The sequence below is a fragment of the Humulus lupulus genome, chromosome 4, assembly GCF_963169125.1.
Source record: "Humulus lupulus chromosome 4, drHumLupu1.1, whole genome shotgun sequence".
Classification (NCBI taxonomy): domain Eukaryota; kingdom Viridiplantae; phylum Streptophyta; class Magnoliopsida; order Rosales; family Cannabaceae; genus Humulus; species Humulus lupulus.
Window position 1 is genome coordinate 60,852,005 of NC_084796.1, and position 13,322 is coordinate 60,865,326.

Genomic DNA, 13,322 nt, shown 5'->3' on the forward strand with positions numbered 1-13,322 from the left:
GAAAATGTTGAGATAGTTCAATACACCTATGTCAACGTGCAATTTACAAGTATTTTAGGATAGAAAGAAATTCATAATAATTGACTTTTATAGTCACGAGATTACTACACTAAAGTTTAAAACTAATTATTTCTAGCCAAAAAAAAAAGTTTAAAACTAATTATATGGTCACATAAATTCATTTACTATTGACTCTAAAATCGACACTCGCGCGCGTGGGTTAGGGATCTCAAGTACGATGGCGAAAAAGGTAATTTTCCCTAATGCTTCGGAATAAAGAAGCTGGACACTTGGTTCCGAAGTAACTGCACTCGGGACAACCAACGCCACCACCTCCCTTTATTCAAAAGCGGTTCTATTATTCAATACATCCAAATCCACAGTAAGCTCCCTCTTTTGAGCTCTCATCAGAAAAAGTACTTCAAGCTAGTGGTTTTGATTGCGAACTTAAATGTTTTATCGTAGGCGCTACCATACAGAATCTTATCTTTCTATTTTATCCCATTCTCCTTTTTATTTTCAAATTTAGAGTATATTTTTTTTGTTGGGCTCATCAGTCGAAGTGGTACAGAGTCGTAGAGTAAAGCGAGCTGAGAAGAGAGCAAAAGAAACTGAGGAAGCTTTAGATCAGAACATTTTTCCTTGATTTCCAAGCTCTCTTTTCTCTCTCTAAAACCTCCCTACTCATGGTACACTTCTTTTCATCTTTCTTTATCTATACCTATATCTATATCTTTGTGTGTTGCTCTAAGTTGTAGAAATCTAAGCATTTTGTAGTTGTTTATAGATATGTATCTATATGTACATAGATGGTTTGTTTCTTGGAAAGATGTTCTGATAATTTGAGTTTCGTTTCCAGGAATGGTAGATTTGAGAGTTTGGAAGTGCCGCATTTGTTAGGTGAGCTTCAGATCTGGTAAGGTTTAGCTTGTAATGTGTTTTAAAGTGTTCTTCTTTGATTTTGTTTTGCATTCTTAGATCTCGTGCGTTCTAGGGTTTCTGCGAAATGCATTTTGTTTGAGTTTAGTTTCTCTCTTTCTGATTTTTTTCTTTCTTTCCATTTTGGTTATGTTGCTGGTGGAATTAGGCTGATTGTTGATGCAATTTGTGCAGCTGTGAATTTTTGTGGCATTTTGTTTGAATTGAGCTAATTGGAAAAAGTTTCTGTTTTATTGGTTTAGTACTAGACTTAACTTTTATAATTCAAAAACCGAGAGGAGAGTGTGTGTAATTGGCTTCAAATTCATAATCATTTGATTTGGATCTATTAAAGTGATACCTTGATGTATCATATTTCAGATGATGCCATGCATAAGTAATAATTACATTTTTTTAATATTAAGTACTCAAACTATTAAACTGTTAAATAATATGACCTGGATTTTAATGTCTATCCTTTTAAATTTTGCACCGAAGATAGTTTTTTGTAAAAGAATTCTTTGGATTTGAACAGTTTTTTCCCCTTCTTCGAATTTAGTCATTTAAAAAGTTATCTTTAGATATATAGATATAATTTTGTAGAAAAGAAGTTATAGACAGACTCCCTTTTATTTGTTTGCAAAGAGACTTTCTCATTGTTCTATACATTTTGTTGAATTTCATGGTACGGTGTCATTTAAATATTATAATTTTGCTGCGCATATGAGCTTAACTTTTGTATAGTTGTTTTCATTTTGGATACAGATCCTGGCATTGCAATGGGCAAATCACCTGGGAAATGGATCAAGACTGTACTCTTTGGGAAGAAGTCATCAAAAAGTCATATTTTGAAAGGAAGAGAGGTAATACTAGATTGTTTTAATTCTAGATGTAAAGCTAATTCAATGCTACTACTTCGTTCTGACATTTCTTCTACAATTGATGTTTAGAAAACTTGACAGAACTTTCATTTTTGGTACAAATAAATATACTTGGCCTTTCAATAAAGAGTACAATATTCTTCTTTTGTACCAGTATAATTTCAAACATTCGTAACTGGTTTTATATGTTCTCGATCATTATGTGTAGAAAACTACAAATGAGAGAGAGGTGGTGGTTGCAGCCAAGGCATCTGGAGATGAGTTTTCTTCAGTTCCTCCTGCAATTTCACATCCATTCGCTAGTACCACTGAAAGAATAGAAGTGAAGTCAGAGTTTGAGAACAGGGAAGCTGATAATTTATCTGGTGATGGGGGAGTAGTTTTGTTGGGCAATGAAAATGCAGAAACTCAAGGATCCATACCCCAAGAAGTATCAACTGATCCCGAGGAAATTAAGAGAGAGCAAGCTGCATCACTTGTGCAAGCTACTTTCAGAGGTTATTTGGTAATCACATGTCCTTTTTAATTTATTTTTTATTTAATGCTGGTATTTTTTACAATTCTATAGGATCCCTAAATTAGAATTCCAGTAGGATGAGGGTTAGGATTTACTAGCACTACCATCTATCTAGCCAATACAAAAGTTTAGTATTTGAGGTCTTTATCATATTCATAGGTAACAATTTTTGTTTCCTTTGCTTCATTCATGTTCTTAAATTTTGGGACGGATTTACTCCATCCTTGTGTTTGATGCCAGTACTCCTTCGCCCGCCATTTTTAGTTCATCTCTTTCGATGCTTTTTTTTTTTATTCCTACACATATCTATTGAATGATAAATTTGCTTATGCTTCATACTGATTTCTTATTAAGCTGCATCTTTCATTTGCTTAAACAATTAGATTAACCCACTTGGAGATGACTTGTGTGCTTTAGCTTCATAGAACAACAATTCTTAATATGCTGAATCATTATCCATTGGGCTATCTAACCAGGAGATTGTCTTTGTTTCTAAAAGTTTCTCAGGTTTCAGATTGATATAATTTGTTGAAGATTTGTACTTTTACACTTTTCTAGTTGCTGGGCTTGTATTATTTCTGAAATGCCGTGTTGAGCTGGCTGTGATCAGAACTGATTTTTTTTAGAACTATCTGCCATATGTTATCTTGATCATAACTACTGCTCATGTTGAGATTACAATTATACAAAGCACTGATTCTGGCATATCTTGTGAAGGCTCGCCGAGCCTTTTGGGCCCTCAAAGGCATCATAAGGTTGCAGGCACTTATCCGTGGGCACTTGGTTAGGAGACAAGCTGTTGCTACCCTGTCCAGTATGCTGGGAATTGTCAAGTTTCAAGCACTTATTCGTGGAAGAAGGGTCAGAAGTTCTGATATTGGGCTTGAAGTGCATAGGAAATGCAGTGTAGCGATGCCTCAGGTAAGCGTCTCCTCTTAATTGTTCTTTCTTATTCTTCAAATGTGTCAAAAAATGTATCCTCGAGGGGTAGCTGAAACGGTAATGCTTGTGGTTTCTCCCACAAGGTCTAAGATCCCAGTCTCTCCTAGGTACCTATATGGAAATTGTTATTGTTTGTTGTTCCTCATATATTGTAAGGAGCCCAATTTAACAGAAAGGTGGTCAAAAAATGTGATTGACATTGAGGGTGAATTTATGGATTGCGTTAATACTATTATTGTTGTACTAGAGCATTTTATATGGAATGGGTTGGTAGTGCAAGTCACTTTAATGGGCCAACTATTATATGGTCAACATGAATGGGGTTTTCTGGGATTGGAGATTTTCCACAAATATGATCACTCATCACATTAATACAATGACATCACAAGTCTTTTCCAAAGAAAATGAACCACTACAGTTCACACACTTTAACATAGTACACCTTACCAATGTCAAATATCTTATATGGAAAAGTCACTATTCTGAAGTTATAATAGTGTAATACACGATAAATCTGTTGTTTTGCAATATGGCCATCCTTTTTATTGTATGTAATGTATTAAGACTGTATGAGGAGACTATGGGTCATGCTTTCAGATTTCCAGAAGTATCATCTTCAAAGAAATCCTGAGCTTCCTTTCTTTTTTCCTTCCTTGTATGTATTGAGATTTAAGACCTTAAGAGGGGGCTATGGTATGGATGGATCACGTTTTCAATTCTTAGATCATTTGTTGGATGATTGGTTTAGTGCCGCAGAAAAAAATATTTACCGTGTTATCAGCTCTTAGATCATTTGATCGATGATTGGTTTAATGTCACAGAAAAAAATATTGAAAGATGCGTACACAATTATATGTATGTTGGCATGGAAATTTAGAGTGATTGGTGGCATTCCCTTTTTTATGATAAGGAACAAGTGTTGAATTGCTTGGACTGTTCAGTTAAACTTCTGGATTAACTGATTTGAACTGTATCTTAAAACCACACTCAAGCCAGATGGATATGAGTGCTAGATTTAACATAATTTTCTTTCTAATGTGAATCAGGGAGGAAAGCCTGTCGATCCTGTTGGAGTTAATTTTTCTGCACAAATGGAAAAGCTGTCAACAAATGCATTCATTCGTAAGGTATGGCCAAGAGCTGAAGATGCCTATTGGCACTGTTTTTGTACCCATTTTTATGAGTATTCTGCTGTATGCAATGAATGAAGCAATCCGAAAATATACTGTATGGATCAGTGTGACTTTGACTTGTGTGTTTTTACCTGCATGCATTGAATTGGCAATGAGTTATCAGCTTCCTAATTGAGGTTCAAGTTGCAGCATCTGTTATTGGTCACCCTGCATAGTTCTTATGTATAAAATATATTGCATGTAGTTTCTTCATGAATTCATTTTGGAAACTTGGGAGACGTTGTATCATTCTGCTTTAAAGTATTTAAATCCCTATTTCTTACATGAAGATAATGGTATTGAAATTGCAGATTTTATGAATTTTAAATGTTGGCATGCCTCGTTAAGGAAGTTGATGGTAGTTTGTCATAAATCCTTAACTTGTGGCATGCAAATAGTTTGATTTCCACAATCACATCAGTGTTTTAAGATAAAAATGTCGTTTCTTTGATCAAGTAGCAATATGTAGATGAAAAGATGAATTGTAGTTTTGTTGCCAAGATGATAGAATCCTTGGGTTTAGGTGTTTTCTTTCAGTTTTACCGCTGCTGATTAAGAAATATACATAAATTTACTCAAAATCTAACTTGCTGTTCCATCTATTATTTATGCTATTATCTCATAATCTGTATCTGATGGTCTGACTTGTTGCTTTAGCTTCTTGCTACATCACCCAATGTGATGCCTTTGTATGTACACTATGAATCTGGTGAACCCAATTCCGTCTCAAGCTGGTTGGAATGCTGGTCATCAACCTACTTTTGGAAACCACTTCTTCAACCGAAGAAAATTCTGGATTCGAAATCGCACAAAAAGCTGGGTAATGGTCAGATTGCAGAACCCCAAGCAAGCAGGTCAAAGCGGACCCGTAGACCTAATCCTGCAAATGTAGAAAGTTTCTCAGCACAAGCACCTTCTGAAGTTGAGAAACCCAAACGTAACTTTAGGAAAGTTTCAAGCCATGCAGCAGAGCCAGTACAGGAAAATCCACAAATTGAGCTTGAAAAGATCAAACGAAACTTGAGAAAGGTTCACAACCCTATAGTAGAGAATTCTGTTCCATCAGAAGCTGAGACTGAAATTGCAAAACCAATTATCGAAAAAGAAATTACCAGTCCAAGTCATGATGGTTTGGAACAGTACATTAGTAATAGTAATGAGAAGGTAAAGAAAGAGACACCATCCAGTGAGAAATTAAAGAAAGAGACAGCATCCAGTGAGAAGGCAAAGAAAGAAACTGCATCCGGTGAGAAGGCAAAGAAAGAAGTTGCATCTGGTGAGAAGGCAAAGAAAGAAACTGCATCCAGTGAGAAGGCGAAGAAAGAGGTAGCATCCACGGAGAAGGCAAAGAAAGAGACAACATGCAATGAGAAGGAAAAGAAAGAGACAACATTCAATGAGAAGGAAAAGAAAGAGACATTCAATCTGCCTGATGTTGAAGCAGTCTCTGAGCCCTCAGTAACAAAAGAGGTCTTTGATTTATCATCTGGTGATCAACCCATGGTTGATGCAAAACCTCTAATGGAGAGCACTGGTAAAGAGGAAAATTTGCCTGGTGATCAAGCAACAGATGAATCAAATGTTTTGACAGAGAGCACCAGAAAAGAGGAGAATTTTCCTACAGAAAATGGGGGATTGAGCTTGAAGGAAGACTTAACAGGTGGTGAGAACCAGAAATCTGGCAGAAAAACCTTAACTCCAGCCAAGCAAGAGCGTGTAGAGAATGGGTTACAGAACAGTCCTGCATTGCCAAGCTATATGGCTGCCACTGAATCTGCAAAGGCAAAGCTGAGAGCACAAGGCTCCCCAAGGATTGGACAAGAGACAACTGAGAAAAATAGTGTCAATCGCCGTCACTCTCTGCCATCTTCCACTAACAACAAAATCAGCTCACAGTCACCGAGAACACAGAGATTGGTCCAAACTGGAGGCAAGGGAGGAAATAAAAGTGATAGATCTTTGCCCTCCAGAGATGGAAATGGTATGATTTTATTTTTCCCTTGCATTTGTCAACTCTTGTTTTAAAGCATGAACTTGTTGCTTATAGAGCTCTCATGATGAGAAAGGATTATTATAATGTCGATATGTGTTCATCCAGATTAATTGCTTTCTTTGCCTTGCTATTGGTTCTAGAGGAGTTTGTCTCCTTTCTTTGATGCTTAGATGCATCTACAATAAACATTGAGGTCTGAAAGCTAATTTAATTCGATTCTCTGTGTGCTAACATTGTACCTGTGGTTGATTGTTTTTGCAGGAAAGGTATCCCAAACAGAGTGGAAAAGGTGATTCTGAATGGCCAACTCGTTTCTTGGAGTTTTAACACATCAAATTATGTTCGTGGGGAGTTTTTGATTTTATGTATTTGTGATTTCAAGTGGTGTGACTTGTGAGACTGTGACTGTGTCTATAGTTAAGAGGGCGGTGTGGTGCCAAAGAGCTTTTTTTTTTCTTTCTAATTTTATTGCACTGTTGGTGTTTGTGAGTGAATGTACATCATAGGTTTCTAGTTTTATTATGACAAAATCTGCATCAATTCTAAAACCCGCGTTTGGTTTTGGCATTATTTCTGACCGTTCATGGTACATTCTGTATAGTGGTTATCATTCTAAAATGCGTCTTAATTTGATGTTTGTCATGATCTTGTGCCCAACATATCTGTGCATATTTTCTTTGAACTTGCATTGCCACTACATTTCTTAAAATTGTTAACTTGCATAATCCAGTTATTTTATGCAGTTGATAATGATAGATTTAAATGATACACTGGAAGAATTCAATCTCCACATGCTGCTTTCGTTTTTTGAAACTTATTACTCTGCCTTGTGCTTTCTGTGTTTGTGCTTTTATGTTTGCCGATACATTTGTTTGAGAGGCATCTTTAGGATACCATGGTGCTTTCTAATGGTCAATAAACTAACAATACTACTGATATTTCTATAAACTTGCATTTCGTATTAGCATGGAAATTGGAAATGGATTTATGTACATTGGCAAATAACATACATACTTAGACCATAATTACGTAAAAAGTGTATAATTTCTCATAGAAATCATTAAAGCATGCTAACAAATTAGTGATAGTTACTACCTAATATTTGATTGGGATCAATGACAACGCCACGTACAGCTACTGTTCGGTCTAAGGAATTCCTGCTTGGAGTAGCAGCTAAAGGAGCCATTGATTCAACATTCAATGGTATTGGAATTTCGTCGGAGATTTTTGAGACGCAAAGAGCTCCCAATTCATCTTGCTTCCAGTGCACTTCCACCATAATGCCTCTGCCATCTTCGGCTGATTCAGTTCCCGGAATTCCCACAAATTTAGCTCCGACAGGTATCTGAGTTAGAATAATCAAATCATGAATGATTTCAATATTCTTAGATTGTAGGATTAAGGTATGTTTTCGGGGAGAGAGAGAGAGAGGGGATTGTGGTTACCTCAAGTGATAGACCGGATGTTAAAGTGATAGTAACTAATCTTCCTTCAGCTATGGCGGTCTCTAGCTCTGCCTGCCGAGCAATACTTAAGAAAACTTCTTCTAGGCTTGTAAAACTGATACCAAAGTCAGCTATTCCGAATTCATTTTGTCTGTCTTGGAGCTCAGTAAAACAATCCTGTGTTGGAGAACAAATCCAATACGCAGAATGAAGCCGAAGATCCATTTAAAAAGAAAAAAAAAACACATTAACATATAAAAGAACATTGTTTTGAATAGTTAGCTGTGTTGCCAGTACTGTAGTATATTCCAAATAGATAATTTTCTACTAAAACTAGAAGTGAAGCGTCAAATGAATTTAATATGTAAGTGGGAAAGTGACTGGGGTACAAAGATTGAACACCCAAAGTAATTTAGTTATTCTTGTGTCATTAATGGGGATGATGCTAGAAACACTCACGATTTAGTACTAAAATCTAACAAATAATAAAGTGGCCTTTTCAATCATCCCTGTACACAATGTGTTTCAAATTTATGTCACATTATTGATCATCACTTCTTTTCCAAGTTCATGATGCATAATCATGTGTTTAACCTCAAACCATTGTTGTACTTGAAAGACAATCTTTAATTTCTTTTTTAACGAGAAGAAACTATTAGAAGGGTGTTTGTAAATTGTAATTAGTGTGCATGCTTACCGGAAAAAGCATCTCTCTATTACGAGGAATGGCAAAAGTCAAAGAGGAGTCGTTCTCTTCTTTTGGTAGAACATCTAAATGCTGTCCCAAAAGAAAATTCCCATTTAGAAGCCGACCTTTCTTTTCGTAAAATTAAGCACAAATTTCAAAAAATTAACTTATTCAACGTACCCTTTTGAAGAACAGCTTCACAGTCTCGTGGCGTTGTTGTGTTGTATCAACTACATCTCCATTATGAGGAGGAGTTTGTCTATCGGAGCTTTGTATGAAACTCACATGAACAATGGAACCATTTCCAAATCTTGACTTCAATACAGCTGAGCTTCCAATACATCTTAGCTTGCCATTAGCCATTATTCCTATCCTGTCACTTAAAATGTCAGCTTCTTCCATCGAGTGTGTTGTTAATAAAATCGCGCGTTCTTTCTTTGCTTCCTGTATGATGTCCCATACATGTCTTCTTGTTATTGGATCAATACCAGTTGTCTGCAGATCACAAAGGAAATAAGATAACGTACATATCAATTAACTGTGAAAACATTATATTTGTAGAAAGATTAAAGAGCTTTTCTGATGTGTAGTACAGGTTCGTCTAAGATGACCAATTTTGGATCGCCAATAAAGGATATTGCAAGGCTGAGACGACGTCTCATTCCTCCACTGTAACTGCCAGCTCTCACATTGGCTGCCTCTGTAAGTCTTACTTCCTCTAAAGAATTTTGTATAACCTGTCGTTTTTCATATCATTAGCAAGCACTTGAACTATGCATTATGCTTGGACTAAAAATGTTCATGTGAAAGAACTTTTCATATTTGTGTATTTAATACATACAGATTGTATTGAAGCTGGGGGTATGCCCTTAATACTAGAAAAAATATGGAGGTGCTCTTCCGCAGATAGTGCATCCCAAAGAATGTCAAACTACAAATGGAAACGAACAAAAAGAAGGGTTAGACTCAGATTTCAGATAACTTGTGTAAAACTTGGAATTATACATATGACAGAGAAAATTTCCAGGGAGAGAAGAAAGCAATAACCTGGGGACAGACTCCAACTAATTTTCGGATTCTAGACATACTAGAAGAGCTTTGTATGGAGTTCCCATATATCAATGCTGTTGAGGTAGTTCATGTAATTTCCAGCAGATATAAAAGAAGAGTAAGATACACAAGTTTTTACCAATACTTTTGACTGATTGACACAAACGTTATATGCATATACTACCATCACCACCCGTGGCTGGTGTTATTCCAGTCAAACAGTTGATTACTGAGGTCTTCCCTGCTCCACTGGTTCCAATTAGACAAAACAACTGTTTCCTTGCAAAGTTCACCCATAAGCCCTGAATGTTGTGTTTCATAAGCAGACATTACTATGCTTCTTTTGACATTAAAAAATGAATTACAATGAGGAAGCCCTTAAAAAAGTCATAATAGATATACCCTTTTATTGAAAGACATGGTAAAAATAACACTATGGTCATGAAACATTAAAAAAGTGAGAGCGAAGAAGCAATGAACATTTTGTCATGCAGTTGTATGCTGAAACAGTGGTCCCATCCACACCACTCAATAGTTAAACATGTTTTGTGTACCTTGAGAGCATGGAAAGGTTGAGTTCTTTTGCATTTAAAACAAACGAGTTTCGTTGACCCCGGATAAGTCTTTACAAGGCCACGGATTTGAACAGCAACTTTTGTATTTTCTATACTTTTACCAATATGTTGTTTTATGATGTTCTCCTCTTCAAGGACATCTTCATCATCTGCAGGAATCTGCTCCTCTGACTGAAGTGAATCTATGCAACTACAAATGGCGCCTTCTATGAAGAGAAAAGGAATAATAAAAGCATAAGCTCTAAAAACCAGTCTACTAGAACTAGTACTAGCTGAATACCATAGTTAATGTTACCTTCCCGTTTCTTGCCATTTCTTCCTGTCCAGTACTGAGGTTTTAAAAAGTAAAAGGCTGATTTTCTTACTCCAAATTCATTTGGGATAATGTTATCAAAGTAGATTGCCAAACCAATCCAGAGAATGAATGTAGCTACAAACCACTTATAAATATCACTCTGCAAAGCAAATGAAAAGATTGGTAACTGCTAAGAAAAGACTTGTTGTACAAACCATTGCCAAGATTTGGAGTTTAAGCTTTAAATTTATTCTCATACAATTGTTATGACACACTCGTTATCATTTGGTGTACATTCCGCTTTTCTGCTCCAGCTGATCCCGATATCTTGAGGCGTGGAAGTTGCATCAGCAAGCAGATATACAGCTTTATTGAAAAGATTAGGTGGGAAGAGTGACCAAATGACTCGAAAAGGTTTAGATATTCTTCTACTGTAGGGGATTTGGATTGGTCCAAGTAGCTGCAGAGACAAAATGAAGTATTTTGTTACTAGTGCACTGATCATCCTTTCTTCATAAAAAGTTGTATAGGGAGGAATTGAAACCGTGCCTGGTTAACTGACGAGACAATGAATATTGTGAAACCAACAGATGGAGATGCTGACGAGTTGCTTATAAAGGCAGATAACATAAAGGCGAAGCCAAGCTGTTATCAAATGTTGGGGGGGGGGGGGAAGGGATTAGAGGTTTGTATCAATGGAACAGTATGGCTTAACATTATAATAAAGGGAACCATGAATAAGCATAAGTAAGAAGAAAAACTACAATCATCCCAGTGAAAGTCTTACCATATTGATCTGGAATAGGAAGAGAACAAGAAATACTACAGCAGAACTATTGTTCAAGAAAAAGTCAAAATCGAAAATTTTGCCAAAGAGAAGAATGAGTAGTGATGATGCAAATGTAAGAATTCCTTCCCATGTGAGACATGACAGCCAGTATGCAGAATCATAAAGACCCATCATTGTCATTGCCTGCAAGTGAGAAGAATACCAGATTAAAGGTGGCAGTTATGGTAAATGATTACATTTCAATTTCATCTGCACAAGATCATTTGTGTTATAATTTATTATTATTATTTGGCTAAGTTAGTACCTGTCGAAGTTTTAGTTCTTTCTCCACCACCAAAGAACTCATCTGAAGTACAAAACCAAACATTGCAGTTGCAATAAAAAATGGTGGTCCTACGGTAGTCATTGCAGAGAGACTTTGCACCTTAGGGTGTGCAAACTCCTTAAATGAAACCATCCAGCTAAAGTTTGGATCTGACAATGAAAAAACTCATCACAAAAGTAACATATTTATAGACCAAAGCAATTGTTAAAAGTCAAAGCTTCTTTTAATTTATCATGTAACCAGACAAAAAAAAATTGCTATCAAGTATCTATAACATTGATACCTCCAATGAGAGACCTAGCAATTTCACGCTCTGCTGCAATCTGAAGTGGTATTTGAAACTTGAATGTGGGGTCTTCATAGTTCCCTTTGTTTTCTAATGGAGTTGAATTAGTCTGTATACCATAGCTAATTGCAGTAGCATTTAGTTCAGCAAAATGCAAGGCTCCGGGGGTCAGCATAGGATTAGAAAACAGCCACTCATCTACTTCAGTTGTTGATTCAAATGACTTAACCTGCAGAAGTAAATTAAGGTTGTGTGACCTGGAAGATCAGTGCTTTCTGTAATAATCTTTTCATGCTTAATAGTTTTGAATTTTTGTATATGGGATTTTTCAAGTACTTATACTAACTTTAGTAGAAGGAATTGGCCTTCCAGGATTGTTCTCCATGATAGCGGCAACGATTCTCTGGATTCTAGCGCTTCCATTACCACTCCAGATGAAGTCAAAGCAATGATTGATGAGATAGAACTTATCCTCACATGGTGGGATTGGAGGAGCAACCAAAGGCTGAGGATTCATGAGAGTCCTGTGAGAGGTGGAGTAAGAGAAGCGAGCATCGATGGCTTTCTGAGTAACAAAGATGAGGAAGATAAACAAGAATGAAGCAAAGAGCTGAAAGAATGTTGCCTTCTTGTTCCGCCATGAAAGCAAAACGTTCTTCCAGAACAAGGCCTTGTATTGTTGAACAAACAACTCAAAACCACTCCCCAGTTTCATGGCTAATTAATCTCGAATATTGAAGGCAGTACTACTACTCCACTTGTCAGAATGATTGAAAATGGAATAGTGTTATGATATGCATGTGATATGTTATCAAAACCCTGAAACTCAAAATCTTATGATCAGAAGTTGTGTTCAATGTAGTACAAATTGTAGAGTTTGAAGGATAATATATGTCCACGTTAATTCTATATAATATTAAGTTTGGTGCGTATTGGAGATATCAGAGACGTTACTAAAGAGGTTACTGAGCTGTGTTCTATTAATGCTTGTGGCCGAATAAGATGCTTTTTACATTGTTATAGACAGTGAAGAGAGAATAAATTTTGGACGTGGGAAAAATCAACTGTGCCCGAGAAGATAGTGTATTGGATTTGGATATATATGAAACTTAAAAGCATCCTCACTACAATGTACAGGATGATATATAGTCTGTCTTTATCAGTATTACCCTGCCTAATGGAAACTTATATAATGTCTTTTTTAGAAATTCTTGGTTTTAAAAGTTTGTTTTATTAACTTTAATAAGATATTCTAAATATGTAATAGAATATACTTTTAAAACTAAATTAAGTATATTAATATAAATTCAAATATTATAAAATATTATTATTATATTAATATTTAATATAAAATTACATATATAATAATTATATAATATAAATTCAATTGTTATAAAATATCATTATTATATTAATATTTAATATAAAACTATATATATAATAAT

General features: G+C 35.8%; 2 protein-coding genes across 5 annotated transcripts; one reads left to right on the plus strand and one right to left on the minus strand.

Moving 5' to 3' along the window:
- Positions 1-530: 530 nt before the first annotated feature.
- Positions 531-6,993, plus strand: LOC133830488 (protein IQ-DOMAIN 31-like). 4 transcript variants are annotated; one of them, XM_062260475.1, is made up of 8 exons: positions 531-689; positions 860-916; positions 1,663-1,781; positions 2,008-2,304; positions 3,034-3,237; positions 4,305-4,385; positions 5,088-6,411; positions 6,685-6,993. In XM_062260475.1, exons 3-8 carry the CDS (start codon positions 1,698-1,700, stop codon positions 6,714-6,716), a joined length of 2,022 nt encoding a protein of 673 aa, XP_062116459.1. In that variant the 5' UTR covers positions 531-689; positions 860-916; positions 1,663-1,697; the 3' UTR covers positions 6,717-6,993. The 4 variants fall into 4 exon arrangements, with proteins under 4 accessions (XP_062116459.1, XP_062116457.1, XP_062116460.1 ...); XM_062260473.1 differs by having other exon boundaries at positions 1,684-1,781; XM_062260476.1 differs by having other exon boundaries at positions 860-900.
- A 386-nt stretch (positions 6,994-7,379) lies between these two features.
- Positions 7,380-12,655, minus strand: LOC133830489 (ABC transporter A family member 2-like). The gene is made up of 16 exons (XM_062260478.1): positions 12,224-12,655; positions 11,875-12,106; positions 11,571-11,740; positions 11,264-11,449; positions 11,026-11,121; positions 10,736-10,936; positions 10,477-10,636; positions 10,161-10,387; positions 9,791-9,908; positions 9,604-9,680; positions 9,398-9,487; positions 9,150-9,293; positions 8,737-9,051; positions 8,566-8,646; positions 7,869-8,045; positions 7,380-7,768 (listed from the first exon to the last, which is right to left on the minus strand). Exons 1-16 carry the CDS (start codon positions 12,590-12,592, stop codon positions 7,502-7,504), a joined length of 2,910 nt encoding a protein of 969 aa, XP_062116462.1. The 5' UTR covers positions 12,593-12,655; the 3' UTR covers positions 7,380-7,501.
- Between the last annotated feature and the right edge of the window lie 667 nt (positions 12,656-13,322).

Bases quoted from the DNA above. Each gene is read 5' to 3' on its own strand.
- LOC133830488 (XM_062260475.1), top strand. From the start codon at position 1,698: ATGGGCAAATCACCTGGGAAATGGATCAAGACTGTACTCTTTGGGAAG. The intron at 1,782-2,007 runs GTAATACTAGAT...CATTATGTGTAG, and splicing joins ATATTTTGAAAGGAAGAGAG to AAAACTACAAATGAGAGAGA. The intron at 6,412-6,684 runs GTATGATTTTAT...TTGTTTTTGCAG, and splicing joins GCCCTCCAGAGATGGAAATG to GAAAGGTATCCCAAACAGAG.
- LOC133830489 (XM_062260478.1), bottom strand. From the start codon at position 12,592: ATGAAACTGGGGAGTGGTTTTGAGTTGTTTGTTCAACAATACAAGGCC. The intron at 11,450-11,570 runs GTACTAACTTAG...TCTCACTTGCAG, and splicing joins AAGAACTAAAACTTCGACAG to GCAATGACAATGATGGGTCT. The intron at 8,046-8,565 runs GTAAGCATGCAC...TCTCCAACACAG, and splicing joins ATAGAGAGATGCTTTTTCCG to GATTGTTTTACTGAGCTCCA.